At 41.0% G+C, this 18,450-nt stretch overlaps 1 protein-coding gene across 2 annotated transcripts in view; it reads left to right on the forward strand.

Moving 5' to 3' along the window:
- Positions 1–17,968, forward strand: part of LOC116384209 (RNA polymerase II elongation factor ELL2-like) — a 21,611-nt gene extending 3,643 nt beyond the window's left edge. Inside the window, exons 3-12 of one of the 2 annotated variants that reach the window (XM_031848680.1) lie at positions 6,437–6,564; positions 7,733–7,896; positions 9,845–10,089; positions 11,350–11,474; positions 11,598–11,712; positions 12,281–12,764; positions 13,486–13,537; positions 13,943–14,114; positions 14,236–14,280; positions 14,955–17,968. In XM_031848680.1, the coding sequence (XP_031704540.1) occupies positions 6,437–6,564; positions 7,733–7,896; positions 9,845–10,089; positions 11,350–11,474; positions 11,598–11,712; positions 12,281–12,764; positions 13,486–13,537; positions 13,943–14,114; positions 14,236–14,280; positions 14,955–15,065 (1,641 nt within the window). In that variant the 3' untranslated portion in view covers positions 15,066–17,968. Of the gene's footprint in view, positions 1–6,436; positions 6,565–7,732; positions 7,897–9,844; positions 10,090–11,349; positions 11,475–11,597; positions 11,713–12,280; positions 12,765–13,485; positions 13,538–13,942; positions 14,115–14,235; positions 14,595–14,954 lie in introns of those variants that run through there. The other variant, XM_031848679.1, reaches the window with a different exon arrangement.
- Positions 17,969–18,450: the final 482 nt, after the last annotated feature.

Raw genomic sequence — 18,450 nt, forward strand, 5'->3', positions numbered from 1 at the left:
TGTGTGTGTGTGTGTGTGTGTGTGTGTGTGTGTGTGTGTGTGTGTGTATTGTTGAGTGATTATGATGTTTTAAACACTGGTGGTTATAGCTTGCTACTTTCTCTAAAAAAGCCAAGAATGAAAATCTTGTGCACCGGCCTGATTACATATTTATTTAGCGAACGTGTGAGTGCAAGGAGCGGACAAGTGGCCCTCTGAGATCCAGCAGCGGCGGCTGCAGAAAAATGTGCTCTCTCTCCGATGAAGCAACTTGGAGATATGGAGCACATCATGGCTCGCTGAGGAACGTGTCCTGTGACACTGTGAGCTAATGAGGCATAAAAGGGCACTTGTTCCCCCCCCCCCCCATACACACATGTGTGTCATGGTATGGCCCTGCATGTGTGAAAACATAGCATTCTCTGGAAGAACCCACTTTTCTTGGGAGGAGAGAAGGAGGAGCTTTTTGTCAAAAACAGTGACCCACAATTTGTTGAAGTGTTTGGCCCTGTGGCACCAGGCAGAGACTTATTGTTGTTGGCATAGGAGGGGGGGGGGCCTCAGGGGATGCTTGTGGCAAAGCACCCTTCCTTTCCCCCTCCTCCTCATTTATGCCCAACCTCCTCTCCCCCAAATACTGGAGCTAGCAGCTCTGGCAGTGGCTCTGTCCCTCTGTGAAATTGCAAATGAAAAGGAATGGAAGGCGATTACAGGCTGGGGCTTGATTACATGCACTGTTTCCCACTAAAGGCAGCCACATTAATCACCCAGTGCCAGCATGTGGAACTCAGCTAGGGAGAAGACACTGCGTAGCTCCAAGCATTGACTAATTGACTGTGGGATCATAAACGCACACCAAAGCACACAAAATCTCTAGTTTCTCTCTTTGTATGTCCTCCTCTGCTGCCCCCCGTCCCTTGCTCCTCCACTCGGCCGGAGACACAGACACACATTGTGTTTTGTATGGCTGTCCTCCATTGGGGAGGGGACTCTTCTTAAATGGCATGTGTCAACTTGTGGCCCTGGGAACGATTCGTGTCTTTTGTTTGTGATGAGATGATGAGCAGTTTTGTTTAGTGAGGATGAGGGTGGTGGCTGGCTGGCTGGCTGGCTGAGCGTATGTATGTGTTTGTGTCTGTCCTTGTGGGTGCCTCTAAGCCAGTGGTGGAGATATTTGGCTGATAGCTAGACTTTGGCCTCTCTTCCTCCTCAGCCTTATGAGTGGCAGTAATGCTGATTACACCCTGGTGAGAGGAGCTGGAGCTGAGCCTCTCTTTGCTCACGCTGGATTAACACACACACACACACACACACTTGCACACGGTTTGCATTAGCACCGGGCCCAGAGGGACTTGCCTCCTGCTGATAACAGACAGCGGTGGTGGCGACAGGTTTCACTGCCTCCTCCAGCACCTCCTCCCTCTCCTCCTATCAACCAGAAAGGGGAAGCAGTGCCATGGCATCCCACTCTGGAGCCAAGGAGGCCAGAACAAAAGACTGGCTGTTTTCAGAAGGCCATTACTCAGGCTGCAGAGGATGTGGAAACAATAGCCTGCATGAGATCTACACCCAGACCCCACATTCAACCAAAAGCTAGCAGGAAACATAACCCTGTGCACCGACAGCAGTCTCTCACAGTTTTTGTTCAATCGACTTTATAGTTTGATAAAGCCAGGAAAATGAGCCTCTCCCGTCCTGCGGCTTCTACGTGTGGAGTCATTTATGACAGTCGAGAGTGAACTGTGGCTCATTAAGATACTGTCGCCACACACACGGACTGTCTTTACTTTTATTATTTCGAAACTTAAGCTGCTGAATTTTTCTTTTCTTTTTTTTAAATAGTTCCTGTTTTTGCACAGAGGTGCCAGAACTGCAGGTAATGACTTACCAAACCTTAAACTGCTGCTACCTTCTCTTACATACGCTGATGAGGTGACAAGTTTAAATATCTTCACATTTGTTCCTCTTTTCCAAAATGATTTGTATAACTAGAGCACGACCAAAAATTCTTGGAGGCCCTGAGGTAATGAATGTGTGCTGATTTATGCGTGTGTGAAATGTTCAGTTCAGTATAGACTTAACTTAATGAGGCTAATTAGAGTGTTTGATTGATCGACATCTCTCTCCTGCAAGCTTGGTCACACCAGTGAAACGGTAACATCTCATTACATCTATTTGATTTCCTTGAATTTGTATGTGCATAAAGAACAAGCCTTCAGATCATTTTCCTTTGTTCTATAATTCTAAAACTTGAAAGGAGTCCGTCAGACACACAGAAACAACTTAACAGCTGAATTGAAGCCAGAAGTTTGCATACGGAGGAAACAGATGGACACACAGGCATACGCCAAGAGTAATGCCTCCGAGAGAGATTGATGGCACAGAACAAAAATGGGAACGTTTAGACATTTACTGGTGACGGAGGCAGGGGAGGAAATATTGAAAAGACGGATCGACCAGGGGGAGGCTGTCCTAGCTTCGTTAATGAGAATGGGGAATGTTAAGAGTAACAGAGGCAGGTTTTGGGGTTAAGACTGGCGTGTCTTGGGGGCGAATATGTTAGTTAGTTGGCACCAGGGGCCATGAGTTCGGTTCAAAGAATGTATTATATGTTGAAACACACTTTTTTTAGGTTCGCCTCTTTGCCTTTTGACCTTTCAGGGTCACTGAGAATTACTGAGGTCATAAGTCACCCAAGTGTAGGGCAATATTTATATTCAATTCTAATGCATGGACCCTTGGCAGGAAGTGTGTTTGCCATCTTGGTAACTTTATTAGTGCTTGTTTTGTTGCTTCAGTTTTCTTTTGCTTCATCCAAGAATCGCAAAGATCAAGCCACAGATTCCCTGAATATTTTACTTGAAAGGAAGACAATAAATATTTCATTATTCATGGTCAGTTGAATTCTTTTAAGTCCTTTTTGTAAGAGCGCCTCTCTGTGTGTGAATTGCCATGTGTGCCTCTCAGGAGAATGCAGCAGGCATTGATGCGGGCCCCAGCATCTGGGAACGAGAGTGCTTGTTGTAGTTTGCATAGCGGGGGTCTTTAAGTCTGCCCGCAGAGGTCATACGAGCAGCCACCACTGGATTAATGCCAACCAGTGCTCCTGGGTGCGATGCATGACTGGACACGTTCGCAACAGCTGAAATCCCTTGAACACAGAGTGCACATTATTAATTGTTGTTACTGTGGAGGAAGATTGAAGGATGATCTCCTCACTGACTGAGTTGCACAGACTGGGTATCAAGAATTAATTTCAAACTTCTGTAAAACACTTAATTTTCACCTAGAAGTGCTTTACATCTGCAGCTCTTCCAGGCATCCTCAAATAAGGATGTGTGAACTCACTCTGACAAAAACTTTCAACTGTGTTGAGTTCCTACATCTTACAGATTGGCTCCCGTTGGCACTCGGCCACACACTTAACCTTTCAAAGTATCAATACCTCCCCAGGAAATGCTAATCACACTTGCAAGTTGGATTTCACTGGGAGTGGAATTCAAAACAAGCAACAGGGCTCTTCACCATCTGTCTGGGCTGTTTCAAGAAACCCACATGAGCAGCATTTGCTAGGTAGACACAGTGAATTTCTCATTTAGGAAATTGTCTCAATGAAACAGCCAAATAGACATCGACCTTAGCCTTAGCCCTGTTGCTACTCTTTTTTTTTTTTTTAGGGAGATAAGAACTTTAACGATTATCATAATTGCAGGTAGTCATCATTGATGGGATAGACGGGCAAATATTAAATAATCACAAACTCATTCGATTATAAGTAGTGTCACAAATGCTACAAGCAAGCTGGTCTGTGTCTTTCAGTGCTGTCAGAGCTCAGCCGTATATAGTGAGCATGAATTCCTGTGGTGAAAGCCTGCTTGTAAAGACATGTGCAGCACCCTGATAAGAGAGGAGAGCCAACGTCTCTGTTGCTTTATTGCACACTTTCATCAAAACATCTGATGGGACTTTTAAGGACGGCACAAAAGCAAAGGGCCACCCTGCTCAATGTGGGCTGCACAGTATGTTCACTAAATGATTAGTTCAGATTGAGTTCACAGCCTTCTTAAAATATTTATAGTGATAACCAGTTTACCGGACGGTTTGCACCAAGAGAAGTTAAACATTAAATCGAATGCAAATTTGGCAAACTAAAATCTTTTAAAATAAACCATAATTACCTATTGATTTGGACGTTCAGTGTTAAAAAACATTCTGTAAAGCAGCATGTGGACTCTTGCTACATTAGTAATAAAAGCATTGTGAGGAATATTGTACGTATATTGTCCTTAAATCTGCTGATTTTGGTTTTTCTTTGGTTATTTTGGGGCAGCAGGAACAAGCTATAAAAACAACACGAAACTATTTAATTTGATGTGGCAAACATGCTAGCAAACCTTTGCCTATACACACATCCACTGGACACGGAGAAACATGCGCATTCATTTGGTGTCATGTTTGCATTCATCTGAATGTTACTCCAATAATAACTTTCTGTCTTAAGTTGTTAAATGCTCAGCTTTGTTCACCAGTATCGTATCATCGGTATCGTAGAGTGGTTTTATATTACACTGTACATAGCGTACGCCATAAATTTGAGGTCATACTGTCCACCCCTGTAGCTTATGTGGATGCCAGTGTCTCACACACACACACACAGGTGGACATGGATGACTGAGTGGGTTGGCATCATGTGGGAGCAGAGGGACACAGCCGGAGAAAGTAGAGGAAATCCCCCAGGATAACTTTACGCTTAAAGCTGCCCCCCCCCAATAAAAGATGGCACAGCTGCCTGCAGCGTGAAGAATGTGATTGCTGGGTAACTGCTGACCTTGCCGACACAGTGAAGAATACTTGTGAAGACAGTGTGGATCTCCTCTGCACAAGGACCTTTCTGTCTAAGATATTTAACTTACTATGTTTACTGAAGTTCCTGACTAGCTGGAGTATCTCTCTGTAGCCATTTCTCACTCATGTGCTTCCTGAAACTCCTGTAGTGCGTCTGCAGTGTAGTCCTGAAACTTCCCATAAAGCTAAATGAAAATAGCAGTGAAGTAGAGGAGTATTTCAGAATTCTGCTCTCGCAAACATGCAATTACATCTTTTTCAGTGGTCAAATCAGTGTAGATTCTTCTTCTTTTTCTGATCCTCATTTTTCCTGATCTGTTATTATATGTGTGTGCGTGTGTGTTCATGTGTGCATTTGTCTGCCCTGGAGGTTGCAGCCTTGGCTCTGCTGCGCTCCACTGAGTCTGCCAGGAGATCTCATGGACGCCTCAGTGGAGCGGACTCTTAAAAACGCTGTTTACTCAAGGAGATTTATTTAAAGTTACAGAGCGGCACAAAGTCTCACTCTAGATCTTTTGTCTGTGTGTGTGACTCATTTGTACATGCAAGTCTGCCTGGAGATGTGACGAAAACAAGATGTGCAAGTGGTGGATTGCCGTTGGTGTTTCCTAAAGGCACATATGACATTTTATGACATTGTAATATTTCCAAACTGATCATCCATTGTAAACAAAGTACTTTGTAGTCCAACTGCTGTACTACATGTTCTCATTATCTCACAGATTTTCTCCAGTGACAATTATCTGGTCATGCGTGTACTTTCTTCTTGTACTCTGAAGGAAGACTTTGCATGCATGTCACCTGTATTCAGTAGGCTTTTCCCAACATATGAAAAAAGCTCATTAGTTTCATACTGTCCTTTTTAAGAAACTAATGAGCTTTTTTCATGTGCCAGAATATAAGATCGGCACACGATATATCCCATAATCTACTGGGCTAGCTGCCATTACATTTGTTGAGTACGTTCATGCTCCCAAGAGGATAAATCTGTTAAATTTCAATGGCCATGTTACCTTTTGTGTTTTACAAGCTGTGTGTTTGTTAGCTGCCCTTCTGGTATGTCAGTTTGGTCCATTTGACGTTGCAACATCTAGTAGATACTAGCAGGCTTTTAGAGGTAGTGTTATTTTAGGATTAACTATTTATTTAGGATCTTTTAGCTACATTTGTCAGTGTCTAGTCTTTGCACTGGGCTGTTCATTTGTAAAACAAACAAAAAGATTTATATTGATTGCATAAACCTTGTGTTTGGATGTCTCTGTGCTTTTGGCTACAATGCGTTTGGCAGCAGAGTTCCTCTGAAATTCTGCTGAATAGATGATTACTGTTCTGTACAAAAAGTTGACAGTTTGAAAGATAACAAAAGATGTATGAACTTGGTTGGTCTTAAGAAAACACTTGTTAAAATAAATTGCTGGTATCATTTTCTTCAGTCATGTGTTATTATGGACACATATACACATAACCTGTTTATACTTACATACCTGGCATATGGGTGACTGCATTTAGTGTTGTGTGTTTGTTTTTGTTTGTTTGTCTATGCAACACTTTGCCAATCATCTGCCTGTATGTTTTTCAGTAAAATCTGAATTTCTTCTGTTCTTCTGCGTAGTTCATCAAGATCCCAGCTCCCACACCAGAGTCCCCTTCTACACTCCGCGTCTTTTCCTTCTACTTATCCAGCGACAGCAAAGACCAACCTCAAGCCAGCTTCGACTGCATCCATCAATATGTTTCAAGGTATGGAGTTAATCAGCTGAAAGTTGTTGTTTCACCTATGTTCATGCATTAAAGTCTAAATTAAGTACTATTTAGTCATTTTTTCAGAAAACATTACCCTACTTTTATCCTGATTCACGATCTTGTCTTTTAAGCTCCAGGAAAAAACTTTTTTTTTTTTTTTTTTTTTTTTTCACATGGATTAGCAAAGGCAAATATTTTCTGGAAACAAATAATCAAGCAAAGCTCAATTAGCTAATGTTCCAGATTTATCAGTCACAACAATTTTAGATGCTTGTGTTTGAGCGTGTGACCCCAGACAGTACCTTGTTGTCATCTTCATAAGTCGCCGGTCTTTCCGCTCTCTGTGTGCCCACGTCTCTGAGGGCATCAAGAGAGACAGTCAGCTTGCTGTACACAGGATGGGGCAATTGAAATTTCCTGTATATTTCTGGGCTGACCCTCTCATTATTGAGACCTGTGATGCCTTGTTTATGGAGTGGATATGCCTGGAAACCGAGAGTTATGCTCTGTTGCTGCCTCCTGCTGCCAGATGGCTAACTGTGGTCTGAACTCAAAGTCGTCTGCTGGAGCCAAGACAAACAACGTAACAGTGTGAGGGCAAGATCCTGCTCTCTCTGCCTTCACATTAGTTTTGCTATTTAGAGGATAAAGAGGAAAAATCATCACTGGTCAGTCCTGTTTATTATTGTGTTATGAAAATGTATTTGGGAAGAGGGGGAAAAAGGCTCCTATTTTTTAAATATGAAAAAAAAAAAAGACTTTGGCATCATAGTAAATCCTTGATTTATTTACAGCATTAATGCAGACCAGCTTCATGTATTTAACTTTTTATTCTTTTGTCCAAGACAATCTTCGTTTTGCAAGTGTGCTGGCAGGAGGCAAGCTAATCCTGGTGGTTTTGCACAGGCTCTACCCTGCTTTGAACCAGCATATGTGGCTTTCTCACATGCAGCGGACTGCAGAGCTATATCTAGTGTGTGACATAACATACAGTAACCATAGACCTGTCCTTGCCAGCTCTTGCCACAAAGCCACTTTATTCTGCATGGCGTCCATGTTGGTATGCTGCCCTGAGATAGTTTATAGGCCTATGTCTTTACAGTGTTTACTGTACAGCCAGCAGAAAGCCCTGCGGTTTAATGGCTCCGTGTTTTTGTTTTTGCAGTGACAGCCGCGAGCAGCTGGAAGGTCAAGGCATCATCCAGGACAAGATCACAGTGTGCGCCACCGACGACTCCTACCAGATGACCCGTGACAGGATGTCTCAGGTGGAGAAGGACAGCTGGAGCCGCTCTGCCATTGAGATCAAACCCGGAGCCACACATCCACGTAAGAATAGAACAGAGGTCCCTGAGGTGCAAAAGCACAGGATCATAGGATGATGCATCTGCAGATGTTCGTGGGGGAGAGGCCAAACAGCTTTAAGCTTGGAGAAGGATCAGTAAATTGAATGTGGATTCAATGATGTCATATAAAAATAGAAATATAATAGCACCAATAAAAGCAATTGGGATATGTGCCTCACTTGAGAAAATAATGCTGTGTTCTTTGCTTTAAGCTGGAAACCAGATATTTTTCTATTTTGATGTGAAATGAAACCAGATGTGCAAGCCACATTTTAGTTTGTAGAACTAAGACTAAAAGCTAACTCTCCTCTTTTTATTTATCTTGTACAATTCTTTTGGCTTTTGTTTGTCAGGTTGTTAAGTCCTATTTAGTCTCACCTCTACATCTGGCTTTGAAAAGAATGTTGGCGAAATGGAAGATTTGTATTGGTCGAAGTCAGCATCTGCTTTTAACCATCATTTCAGAGGAAGGAGGCCAATTCAAAGATTGAAAGCCAGGTCCTTTCTGTTTATGCTGTTGAAAAATGTAGTTTGCAGGGGGTTGTATCTCTAAAACTTGGCTTACGAAGATGAAATATTAGCTCCATAGGGCTGTAACTAGTTTATTTTTTTTAGCAACAACTTAATTCTTGTGCAGAAATGTCTCCCTGTTGTTGCAAAACATATACACAAAAATAGTTACGTAGAGGTTTGCCACGAAACTGAATAGCAAGAATTCACAGGGAACAATTTATTGCTGCACCATTTGAATTTTGACAGACAACACATTTCATGCAGCGTTTACCAAAGTGTTGATGTGTCCCAGACCTTAGCCATCAATTATACCTTACAACATATTAATGATATGAGAAGAAACATGAACTGGGAAGCTACTTTCCTTCTTTATTTCTCTTTTTTTTTTTCTCTTACTCAACCTTTGCCGTTCTTATGTAATAATGCTTCTTGGCTTGATTCTGGACCCCTCCAGGGAAGATGAGACTCTGGGTGGTTTAGTCCAGATTTAGACTGTGTCGATTGTGTAACATTAGGTTAAGATAACATAGCAACATATATGGCCATAGGGAAACCTTTATTAACTGCACCCTACATGCACCTTTTAGCCCGAGGAGGTGTTCATATTATCAGCCATGCAGCATGCATCTGATGCTCCATACATCCCACACTATACTTAGCACATGCTTCTGTGTATTTTTATCAGCGTTTATGTCTGCTAGTAGAGTAATTGTCATGCATGGTGTTATTACCACTTGGCAGGCCACACCTTTGTGGTTGAAAGGAAAGTGTTATTTTTTCTGTATCTTTGCCCCACTCTGACCTTCAAAGAGCAGATTAACCTGTAATGGGATTAGCACAGAGAGAAAGCTTTCACTGACCCGTCTGCCTGCAGCAGAGATGTAAGCAATGATCAATGGGGTGTTTACATCTAATGACAACTAGCTGCAGGCCAACATGTACATTTGAGCTGATTAAAGGTTAGTGAAGGATATTTAATGAATGTCGCCCCATTAGTCAAGTTAACCAGTTGTTAAGACCAGAGAGTATATGTTCAAACGTTGACCGGGTAAAAGCAATGGTGAGAATTGTAAAATCTGGTTTTCTTTAACTGTCGTCTGCTTTTGTTTGATCTGAAATGTTTTATTTGTTAAAGCTTGCATGACACATTTCACTGAAGTCCTGTTGTAGAGTTTCCTTGCTCGGGGCTTACAAATCGGTTCCAATTAGCTTGAGTTTAAATTTCAGGAAATTCCTAAGATTAGATGTCTTGTGACTTGCTGAGACAAATTTGAAGGCGAAGAATTGTTTTGGATGTAAAATGCAGCAAACGAACAGTTTCAAACAGTTTTCGGAGGCAATGCAATACAAATACAACTTTAAGAATTACACTGTATGACTGAGTATCACTTACACTTATCTACTTTTTTTGTGTTCAGCTAAATGTGTCAAGCTCCACAAGAAGCCAGCTCCTCTGTCTGCATCAGACAGCAGCTTCTACAAGCAGTCCACCAACAACAGGAAGAACGGCGGTATGGCCACGCCAACCCAGAAGCCCTTGAGGGAGCGCATCATCCACCTACTAGCTCTCAAACCCTACAGGAAACCAGAGCTGCTTCTGTGGCTGGAGAGAGAGAGAGCCGGCCCAAAGGACAAGGCCGAGCTGGGTGCTACACTGGAGGAGGTATGCAGAAATAACTTTTGCGCACATATATAAACATATTGTACTGTATGTACATACTTGCATGCCAGATTGGTTGCTCATAGAAGTTTTGTATGTTTTATATGACGTGTAGAATCCAAACAGTCTTGTACACATCTTAAAAATCATTGTGGACACTGTTGCTTTGTGTTGATCTATACATTTTCACACTGCCTACGTGTTTGATGTATATACCGTAAATACTACAGCGTTACAGTCAGCCATTAACACATTTTAAAAGGCGTTTTAACACCATTAAAAACGGCGAACATCGAATTAAAAAAAAAAGAATGATAAAGAAATTTGGCAGCTGTGCTTTGATTAAACATGAGATCTAAAACTTTACTTCATGTGACTTTCCTGTATACATTTTTGTGTAATTCCTAAATGTTTGTGTGTCAGCATTGGTGTGTCTGAGTATTTACTGCCCTTGTGCTTGTTGATGTGTCTGCCTGCATGTGGTTTTCGTGTCCGTGCATGTGTGTAATTAGGTCGATGCTGTAATTGCCTCTGCAGAGATTGTGTTTGCAGTGGGGCGGGCTGCTCTGTCAGGCGGCCCCAGAAAGATAGATGTCCTCTGAGAACGTCAGTCTGAAGAGATTAGAGAGGAGGTTAAAGCCGGAGACTCTTAAGTTGGGAACAGAATCTCAGAAAAGGGTTTTGCTTTTTAGGAATGTGGATGTGCCACTTTCAGCACGTAATATTTTACTCACTTATTACAAATAAGGGCCATATTGCTGGGCCCACTGGAGGGAAGGGAGGCACGGGAGAACCAGAACCAGGACTGAGTGGGGCCGACTGTCGGACACTGCTGCAGTAAAATGACGATTCGAGAGGGATTCTGGTGCTCGAAAGATTACAGCTTTTGTCCACAAAGTTCCTCGTAATACCTTTTTAAAAAAAAAAAATAGACTATAGTTTCTATACATGTGGTGGTTGATTTATCCTGATAACACAAGTTTGGAACCAGCCTAAATGCGGTGGTTGACAAAATATAAGATGGAATATTACAAGTGTGAATTTTATTTTACACAGACCTTCAAAATGTATACTGGTCCATGCATATTTTTAATTCTGGACTGGATTCTGACAGATCACTGTTCATTTGCCATAAATCCCAGGGCATTAATTAACATAATCTAAGTTAACATAAAGGCAATTTGTTTTGTTTTTTATAAAATAAAGAAATGAAGGACTTTAATGGGAGTTTAAAGTAACATCATACGGGGTATTTTATTTCAGGTGGCGAAAGTGAATCCCAAAGACAGCAGCTACCTGCTGAGGGATGACTTCTACAAGCATGTGCAGAGGGACTGGCCAGGCTACAGCGAGGAGGAGAGGCAGCAGATCAACAGGCTGCTGGCCAGGTGAGTCAGAGGCACAAGCTGAACCAAACGGACATGCCATCTATTACAACAAACTTGTAATTGACTCCAATATTTTTTTGTCTAACCTGTGAATTGTCTTTTTCTTTCCTTCTGTTCTAACAGGAAGTTGCAGCCACACATCAGCCACCAATCAAGGAATCTTCAAGCAAATGTGTCAATGCTGAAGACCTCAGAGGATACGACACTACATCTCAGCACAGCTAAAAACCCTGCAGTGGTAAATGGCCGTTATATATTTCAGTGAACTTTAAATGTGTGAAAGTGTGGAAAGTGTTTGTTGTTTTTAAACAAATGTATTGTTCTTTAACAGAAACAAAAGTGATACATTTTACCATCGTATCAATAGCACACAAATAGAATCAGAATATTATAAGTGAAATAATGCCATCCATGCATTCTCTATGGAGAAATCTCTGTCTGACTGCCCCCCCCCGACCCCCCCACCCCTCACTTTCGCATTACACACCAAAGCATTTCACAATAGTACACAGTGATGCATGAAGTAAAAATGACCAATCTGTTTTTAACTTTGATGTTTTTTCATGACGGTTTGTAATATAAGTATTCCATGCATGTATATGTAGGTATACATTATAGATTGGATTTTGATGACTGCTAACTTTTACACTGTACAGGTGAAGTCAATTAGTAAAGGCTGTGTATGGTATTTTGTAAGTAGCATCAGCTCCACAAGCTAGGTTGCAGGTTGTTTTGTAAGGACATATTGAGGTTCATTTTGATCTTTTTTTTTTTTTTTTTTTTTTTTTTTTTTTTTTCCCTTCCAGAAACGTCCCGTGCCTTTTGACTCACTGGAAAAGCTAGCTCTTAAGAGACAAAGACCTGCGGACCAGAAGTTGCAACAGCAGCCCACAGTAAACGGAGTGTTAAACAACAAAGGACATGACATTGCAGCTCCTATGCTCAGCCCCAGTTTCCAAACAAAGACTGAGTTTCAACGGACAAGTAACCATACTGGCAACCAAAGCAGCTTACCGGGGGGACACAATGGCTTTCCTGTAATGCACAAACTGCCCAGCACCTCTGACACGCCTGTCTCAGAGAGCAGTGATCAAGAACCCAAAGTAAGCAGCCACCAGCCACCACAGGGTGACTCTGACTGTGCTCACCAGCAGCTCGCCAACAGCCAGCACAGGAAGAAGAAATCTAAAAAGCACAAAGACAAGGAGCGGGAGAGGTTAAAAGACAACAAGGGCTGTGAATGGTTGGAGACGAGTCCTGATCACAAGCAGAACCTGGACAAACTTGACAGTAAGGCCCTTTTTTACGTAGACCGTCCTTGTGACTGATACTAGCATTTATACCGTTTGATCGCGTCCTGAAAGTCAACATAGTGAAGAAGAGGGTTGTTAATAGATTTTAACATTTCATATTGTGTGATAAACTCTTTCCTCCCTTTTGACTTCCATGTGGCGGTCGGACTTGGAGAAAGTTTGGAGATATCACATTATTGCTTCTCTGACTATTTTTTGTCTGAATATTACATCTGTTATATGGCCCAATCTATAAAACACTGTGTTCCCTCCGCTATACTTAGAATAACATGTTAACCACAGAGACTGTGAGCTGATGGCCAGTTGCGATTGTGTGCGAGGTCTCTCTGAGTGACCGTGCCCACTGGTTCATTTATACAGTATTATCTCACAAGCATGACTGTGTTGGCTCCCTTAAGCCCATTCTCTTGGGTCCTCAGTGTGTTATGTGGCTGATTGACTCAACAACAGCCAGAGCAGTGCTTTGCGTCCCTAAGCTGGCAGGTGTACTGATACCCACAAGCTCTTAGCTAGTCTGCACAGATGCGGGCGCCCACACACACACACATACACACACACACACACACACTCTCATGCTGCATTTTGCAAAACAAAAATACATTGCTTAACGTTCAGACAATGGCAAAGTGTCATGTAGATGACTGTAATGACTCAACTGGAGCTAACGTCATTTTCTTCATCCCATGCTGTCGTTCCAGATCCTGACATCACAAATGCTGTGGCCTCTGAGGAGAAGCCGGATTATGTGCCGTGAGTGTAAACATGTTCTAAAATCATTTTGTTATGCTCACCATGCAACGATCTTAACCATCCCAGTCTTTAACCGTTTATTTCTCTCCATCCACAAGAGGAACTGGTTCTACTGAAACATTCAATAAATAGTTGTCTCCAGTGGTGATGCATGGGGGCACCTCTGTATCTTTATCCTTAGCTGCGTTACAAATCACATACTTTTTCCTTTTGTACATACTGCAGTTACCCTTACAAACTACATACTGTTGCATATAGTATGCGCACAGCTTATCTGTATCTTTATGCTGCCATCTTGTGTCTTAAAGAGGTGCTACATAAAAAGAACGTTTGAGGAAATGGCCTCTTTTAGAAAACAAAAAAAAGTATTGTTGTATAAGTTAAAGTCTGTGTGTCTTCTTGTAGAACATATGGTGCCATCATGAGCTTGGAGCAGCGTGGGAGGTACCAGGAGGATTTCTGTGCAGAGTATGATGAATACAAAGACCTCCACTCCCGGATCGCCACCATAACTCACCTGTTTGTTCAGCTTGGATCCAAGATCAAAAGCTTGTCCCCTGGCACACAAGAATATAAGGTGCATATTTACAACCTGATCTGATGCATGGCACACATGCAATGATTTCAATAGTATTGTGTTATGCAGCTCAATTAATATTATGTATGTAAGTAATACAATTGTGTTTTGTATCATTTAGATAATGGAAGACCAAATACTAGAAAAGTACAACAAGTATCGAAAGGTAGGTCAAACATTCAAATTCTTTAAATTATTTTGTTGGATTTGTTTCATCATCACACCGGAGTCTTTTTTTTTTTTTCCACATCAGTGCTGGAATACATGTCAAGAGAGCTACATGTTATTTAAAGTTACTGTTTAGGAACTTTTAATTGGTTATGAAACAGTCTCAATTTGATGTTAATACCTCTATAATACAGAGGCGTTAGCCTCGTTTGCTTATGTAGTTCATATAGAGTCTATATGAACTACATAAGCAAACGAGACCACCAGCGAGAAGATTTATTTAAGTGTCATGCTTGTCATCGGTGCCACCGGGTGGGATTCTGCGCGAAATCAGATGAAATCATAAAGGTTCAACAGACTCCTTCAGATCAAAACGAAGACCAAGTTAGCAGAGGAGTGTGGTCCGAGAGAGGCCGCTGGAAGGAGGGGGGGTAGGAAGTGGAGGAAAGGGCTATTAGCCCCCCTCTTGACCCTTCTGATATTAAAATTAATTCTGCAATTGCCCTCCATTTTCCTCCATTCTTCCTCATCAGTTAAGATATTTCTCATCCTCTGATATTATCCGTCTCCTGGCTGAGGGCACACTACTTATTTGCTGGTTGAGAATAAGGGAATATACCAAGTGGTGTGAAACCTTTTTTTAAACTCTCTCTCTCTCTCTTCTCTCCATAGAAGTTCCCAGGCTACCGGGAAGACAAGAAACGCTGCGAACATCTCCATGAGAAACTGTCCTACATCAAGCAGTTAATCATAGACTATGATGTCTCTCAGGCTTCTTCATAGCATTGGCTCTCCCCTTTATCAGATTTATTTTATATGGAACGCTCTTCTTTGGAACAAAATTGCCCTCATGGTTTTTGTGAGGTTGTTAAAACCAGTGTCGGTGTCAACCATTTTAATGGAAATATGTCAAATGTGTAGCAAATATGAGTTTCACTTATTTACTTTTGTTTTTGACACGTGTTGTCAAACATTGCTGTAGGCAGTGTTCTCCTTTCCATTTTTATAGATTCAAAGACATGCAGTGTCATTTTTCATTCCATATCAGAGTTGCCTCATTAATGATATTCGATTGAAGCAGCCCAGTGCAAAAAAACCCTGAAATGTTTGAAGTTATTTTATTTCAGGTTTAGCCTTCATGTCTTATTATATAAACGGTGTGAGGTCGTTTTACTTGCCCCTTAATGTTTCAGGCGTTTATCGTGAAGCAAGACTAGTTTAAAGCCGTTGCTGCATTTGCATCAAGATATTGAAACTTGATTTTTCACAAAATCTTTTAAAGAACTCAATTTTGTACAGGAAACAAGTGAACTATTTTTACTTCTTGGCGGAAAATAATATTTTTAGGGTGTGTGTATATAAAGTGATGTATTAAAATGAAGATCTTTTTGCAGTTCAGCCATTAAGGGGCTCGTACTTTCCACCTGAATTCATCTGATTAGCTTGCTTCATGATATGGTCCTTACATTTTCAAATTCTTAAAATACTTGCTAACATTTTGAAAGCGGCTGATTCCACTGGAAAAAAAGAAGTAAAATATACAAATGTTTTGACTTGTTAAGATTTAGTTGAGGCTATCTCCCAAATGCACTTGTGTTTAAAGTATTTATTCACCACACCCCTTTCTTTTGAGTGACTGGTAAAGGGACCAACATGCTTGGCCTTGATGGCTGTTGTAATAATTTGGTGAAGGAGGAGGATTTCCTCCCCAAAGCCATTACTGACATTGTTTATCAGGCCCTAATTCTAGTTTACAGTATTCTAACCCACTGGATAGAAGTGTCTTTCTCTCTTTTTTTCTTCCTTAGAACTACTGATGTATTTATTTTTAAGCCACCTGCCTTTATTCTGAGCTGTTTGTCTCCTCGGCTTGGTGCGTCAGGTCTTGTTAGATCAAAGTGTTTTGTTTGTTCCAAGCAGCTGGATTGGAGATTGTGAGCCGATCAAAGGTTCACCGAACATGTTATGTCACTGTATGACCTGACACAGTTGTGGAGAGTGAATGGGATTGTCATAAAAAGTTGTGGTACTATTTCAATTACTAGCCTGGAGGGTTCATATCATTCAGTTTCCAGTTAATAGTCATTGCCCATTCAGTTTTTTGCACTAAACCCAGTCTGAAAAGGGGGGGGGGACAGCAGACTAGCTACATTTCCATGCAGATTGTAATTGATCTTAGTGGTTTTTGTTCAGAATGTTACCATGCAGTCAATGACATGGAAAGCCTTAATGTTACACTTTAATAAGACAAAATCTTCAAACTGCCAATATCAACGAGGAGTCATTATCCACACACATCTGTTGTCTGCCTTATATATTCCTGTTAGCTGTAACATTTAAACCTGTCCTAACCATTTCTCTGTTCAAATGAATGCCAACAGTGGCTTTCCCACACGTTTGAATATTACTTTCTCAAGGAAATGTTTCATAATGTAATTTTTTAAACACAATGTCTAATGCACAGTTTGATTGGCTGTGACGGCGTTGCTCATTCATCAGTTGCATTTGTAATCCTTCTGGTACTCTGTTTTTCATAATCATCATTGAGATGTATGGTCAGGTATTTATCATTAGGAATACCACTTTGGTTTATACTGCCGCTGATATTCATGTTGACGTTCCGTCTGATCAGCTCTGAGCACATGGAGACGTTTGATTGGATGATCGTCTACAGTGATTCCTGCTATATTTCAAGCACACACAAAAACATGGTGAAAATACTCAATCCCAATCATGGAGTGGGTGGTAATTATTAGAAGGTTTCAGGGCGGGGACAGGTATAATGGTGCGGTTGATTGAAGAGCATAATTATCTGTGGGTTATGCGAGTAGGATGAATGAATCACTGGTCATGAAGACAGAATATTTCTTCCAAAATCACTAAATGCATTTTATTTATCGGTGCAAGTCTTAATCACAAGCTACAAAAAAAGGTTCATGAAGTGTTTTGTTTTTTTGGACTGAATATTTTACGAAGCACCAGTGCTGCACACAGTAGGTGTTCTTTTTCTTGTTCTACATACCTGCTGAAGGGAAAGCCTCATCTTAGTCAGAGGAGTCAGAGAAGAGAGAATATGTTTTATGAACTGCATTTGACAGATGTGTATACCTGCTCTTTTCCTGTTGTTCAAAGGAATAAAAACATCAAAGTGATTTAGTTTTGAGCCTTTCTCTTTGAATTTTCGATGCAGGTAATCTGCATCATTCATTGATCATAAAATTGCTGTTTTCTTTAATCACAATATTATTCAGCTGTGCAGTTGTCTGCATATGTACTGCACTGTGATGTTTTGCTGCATTTGCTGGTATATTGATTAAGTGTCTGAAACGACATAGCTCGTTGAATGATGAGACACAAAAGAACATGCAATATTGCATAAAACCCAACATTGTAAACAAAATGGCACAGCTTTCAAATAGGTTACCATTTATAAAGGGTTCAGTAAAAGTTAATGTATTAAACCATACGCAACTTTTGGCTTTCCAGATTGTGAAAGAAATGATCTGACAGCAAGGTCTTTCTAGCTCTTCAATTAATCTCTAATGATCTATAATGGAACACTTAATCTGGATTAAAATCAATTCATTACCCAATTATAAGCTTTTGTAACTGCAAACGTGATGGCTTATTAGAAACCCTGAAATCCAACATTTACAAGTTAGTACCCAATATTTTAAAGGGCCAGAGGGGTTTTTCACAAAATGGCAACATAGAAGTTGTTATTAATACATTGTAATTATTCAATCAACCGCAATAGTCCCAACTATTAATTAAACCATTAGTTAACTGTACACATGTGCTTTCTATGATGATTCTATGTTGATGAGGCTGCTCTACTCTTACTGTACATATTATGTACCCTATTACGATGACTACAGGTGTGTTGTACGATGGGCAGTGTGCAATTTATTTGTTGGCTGGTGGCAGTCTGCATGTACTGTAGGTACTGTGTGCGTGCATGTGGACTGGCGACAGTCTGTGTATGTACTGTATGTATGTTTGCATTTTTTAACAGCCGATACTGTATGTGTCTAAGACAAATTTCCTTCGGGACAATAAAGTCCATCTTATCTTATATACGCTGTATACACCTTTTATAAATGGACTAGCTTGGGTTTGACAGATATCGGAAGTCGAAAATAACCGAACTGTAAACTGAAAAGCAGAC

The sequence above is a fragment of the Anarrhichthys ocellatus genome, unplaced genomic scaffold (assembly GCF_004355925.1).
Source record: "Anarrhichthys ocellatus isolate YVR2014 unplaced genomic scaffold, GSC_Weel_1.0 scaffold8, whole genome shotgun sequence".
Taxonomy (NCBI): domain Eukaryota; kingdom Metazoa; phylum Chordata; class Actinopteri; order Perciformes; family Anarhichadidae; genus Anarrhichthys; species Anarrhichthys ocellatus.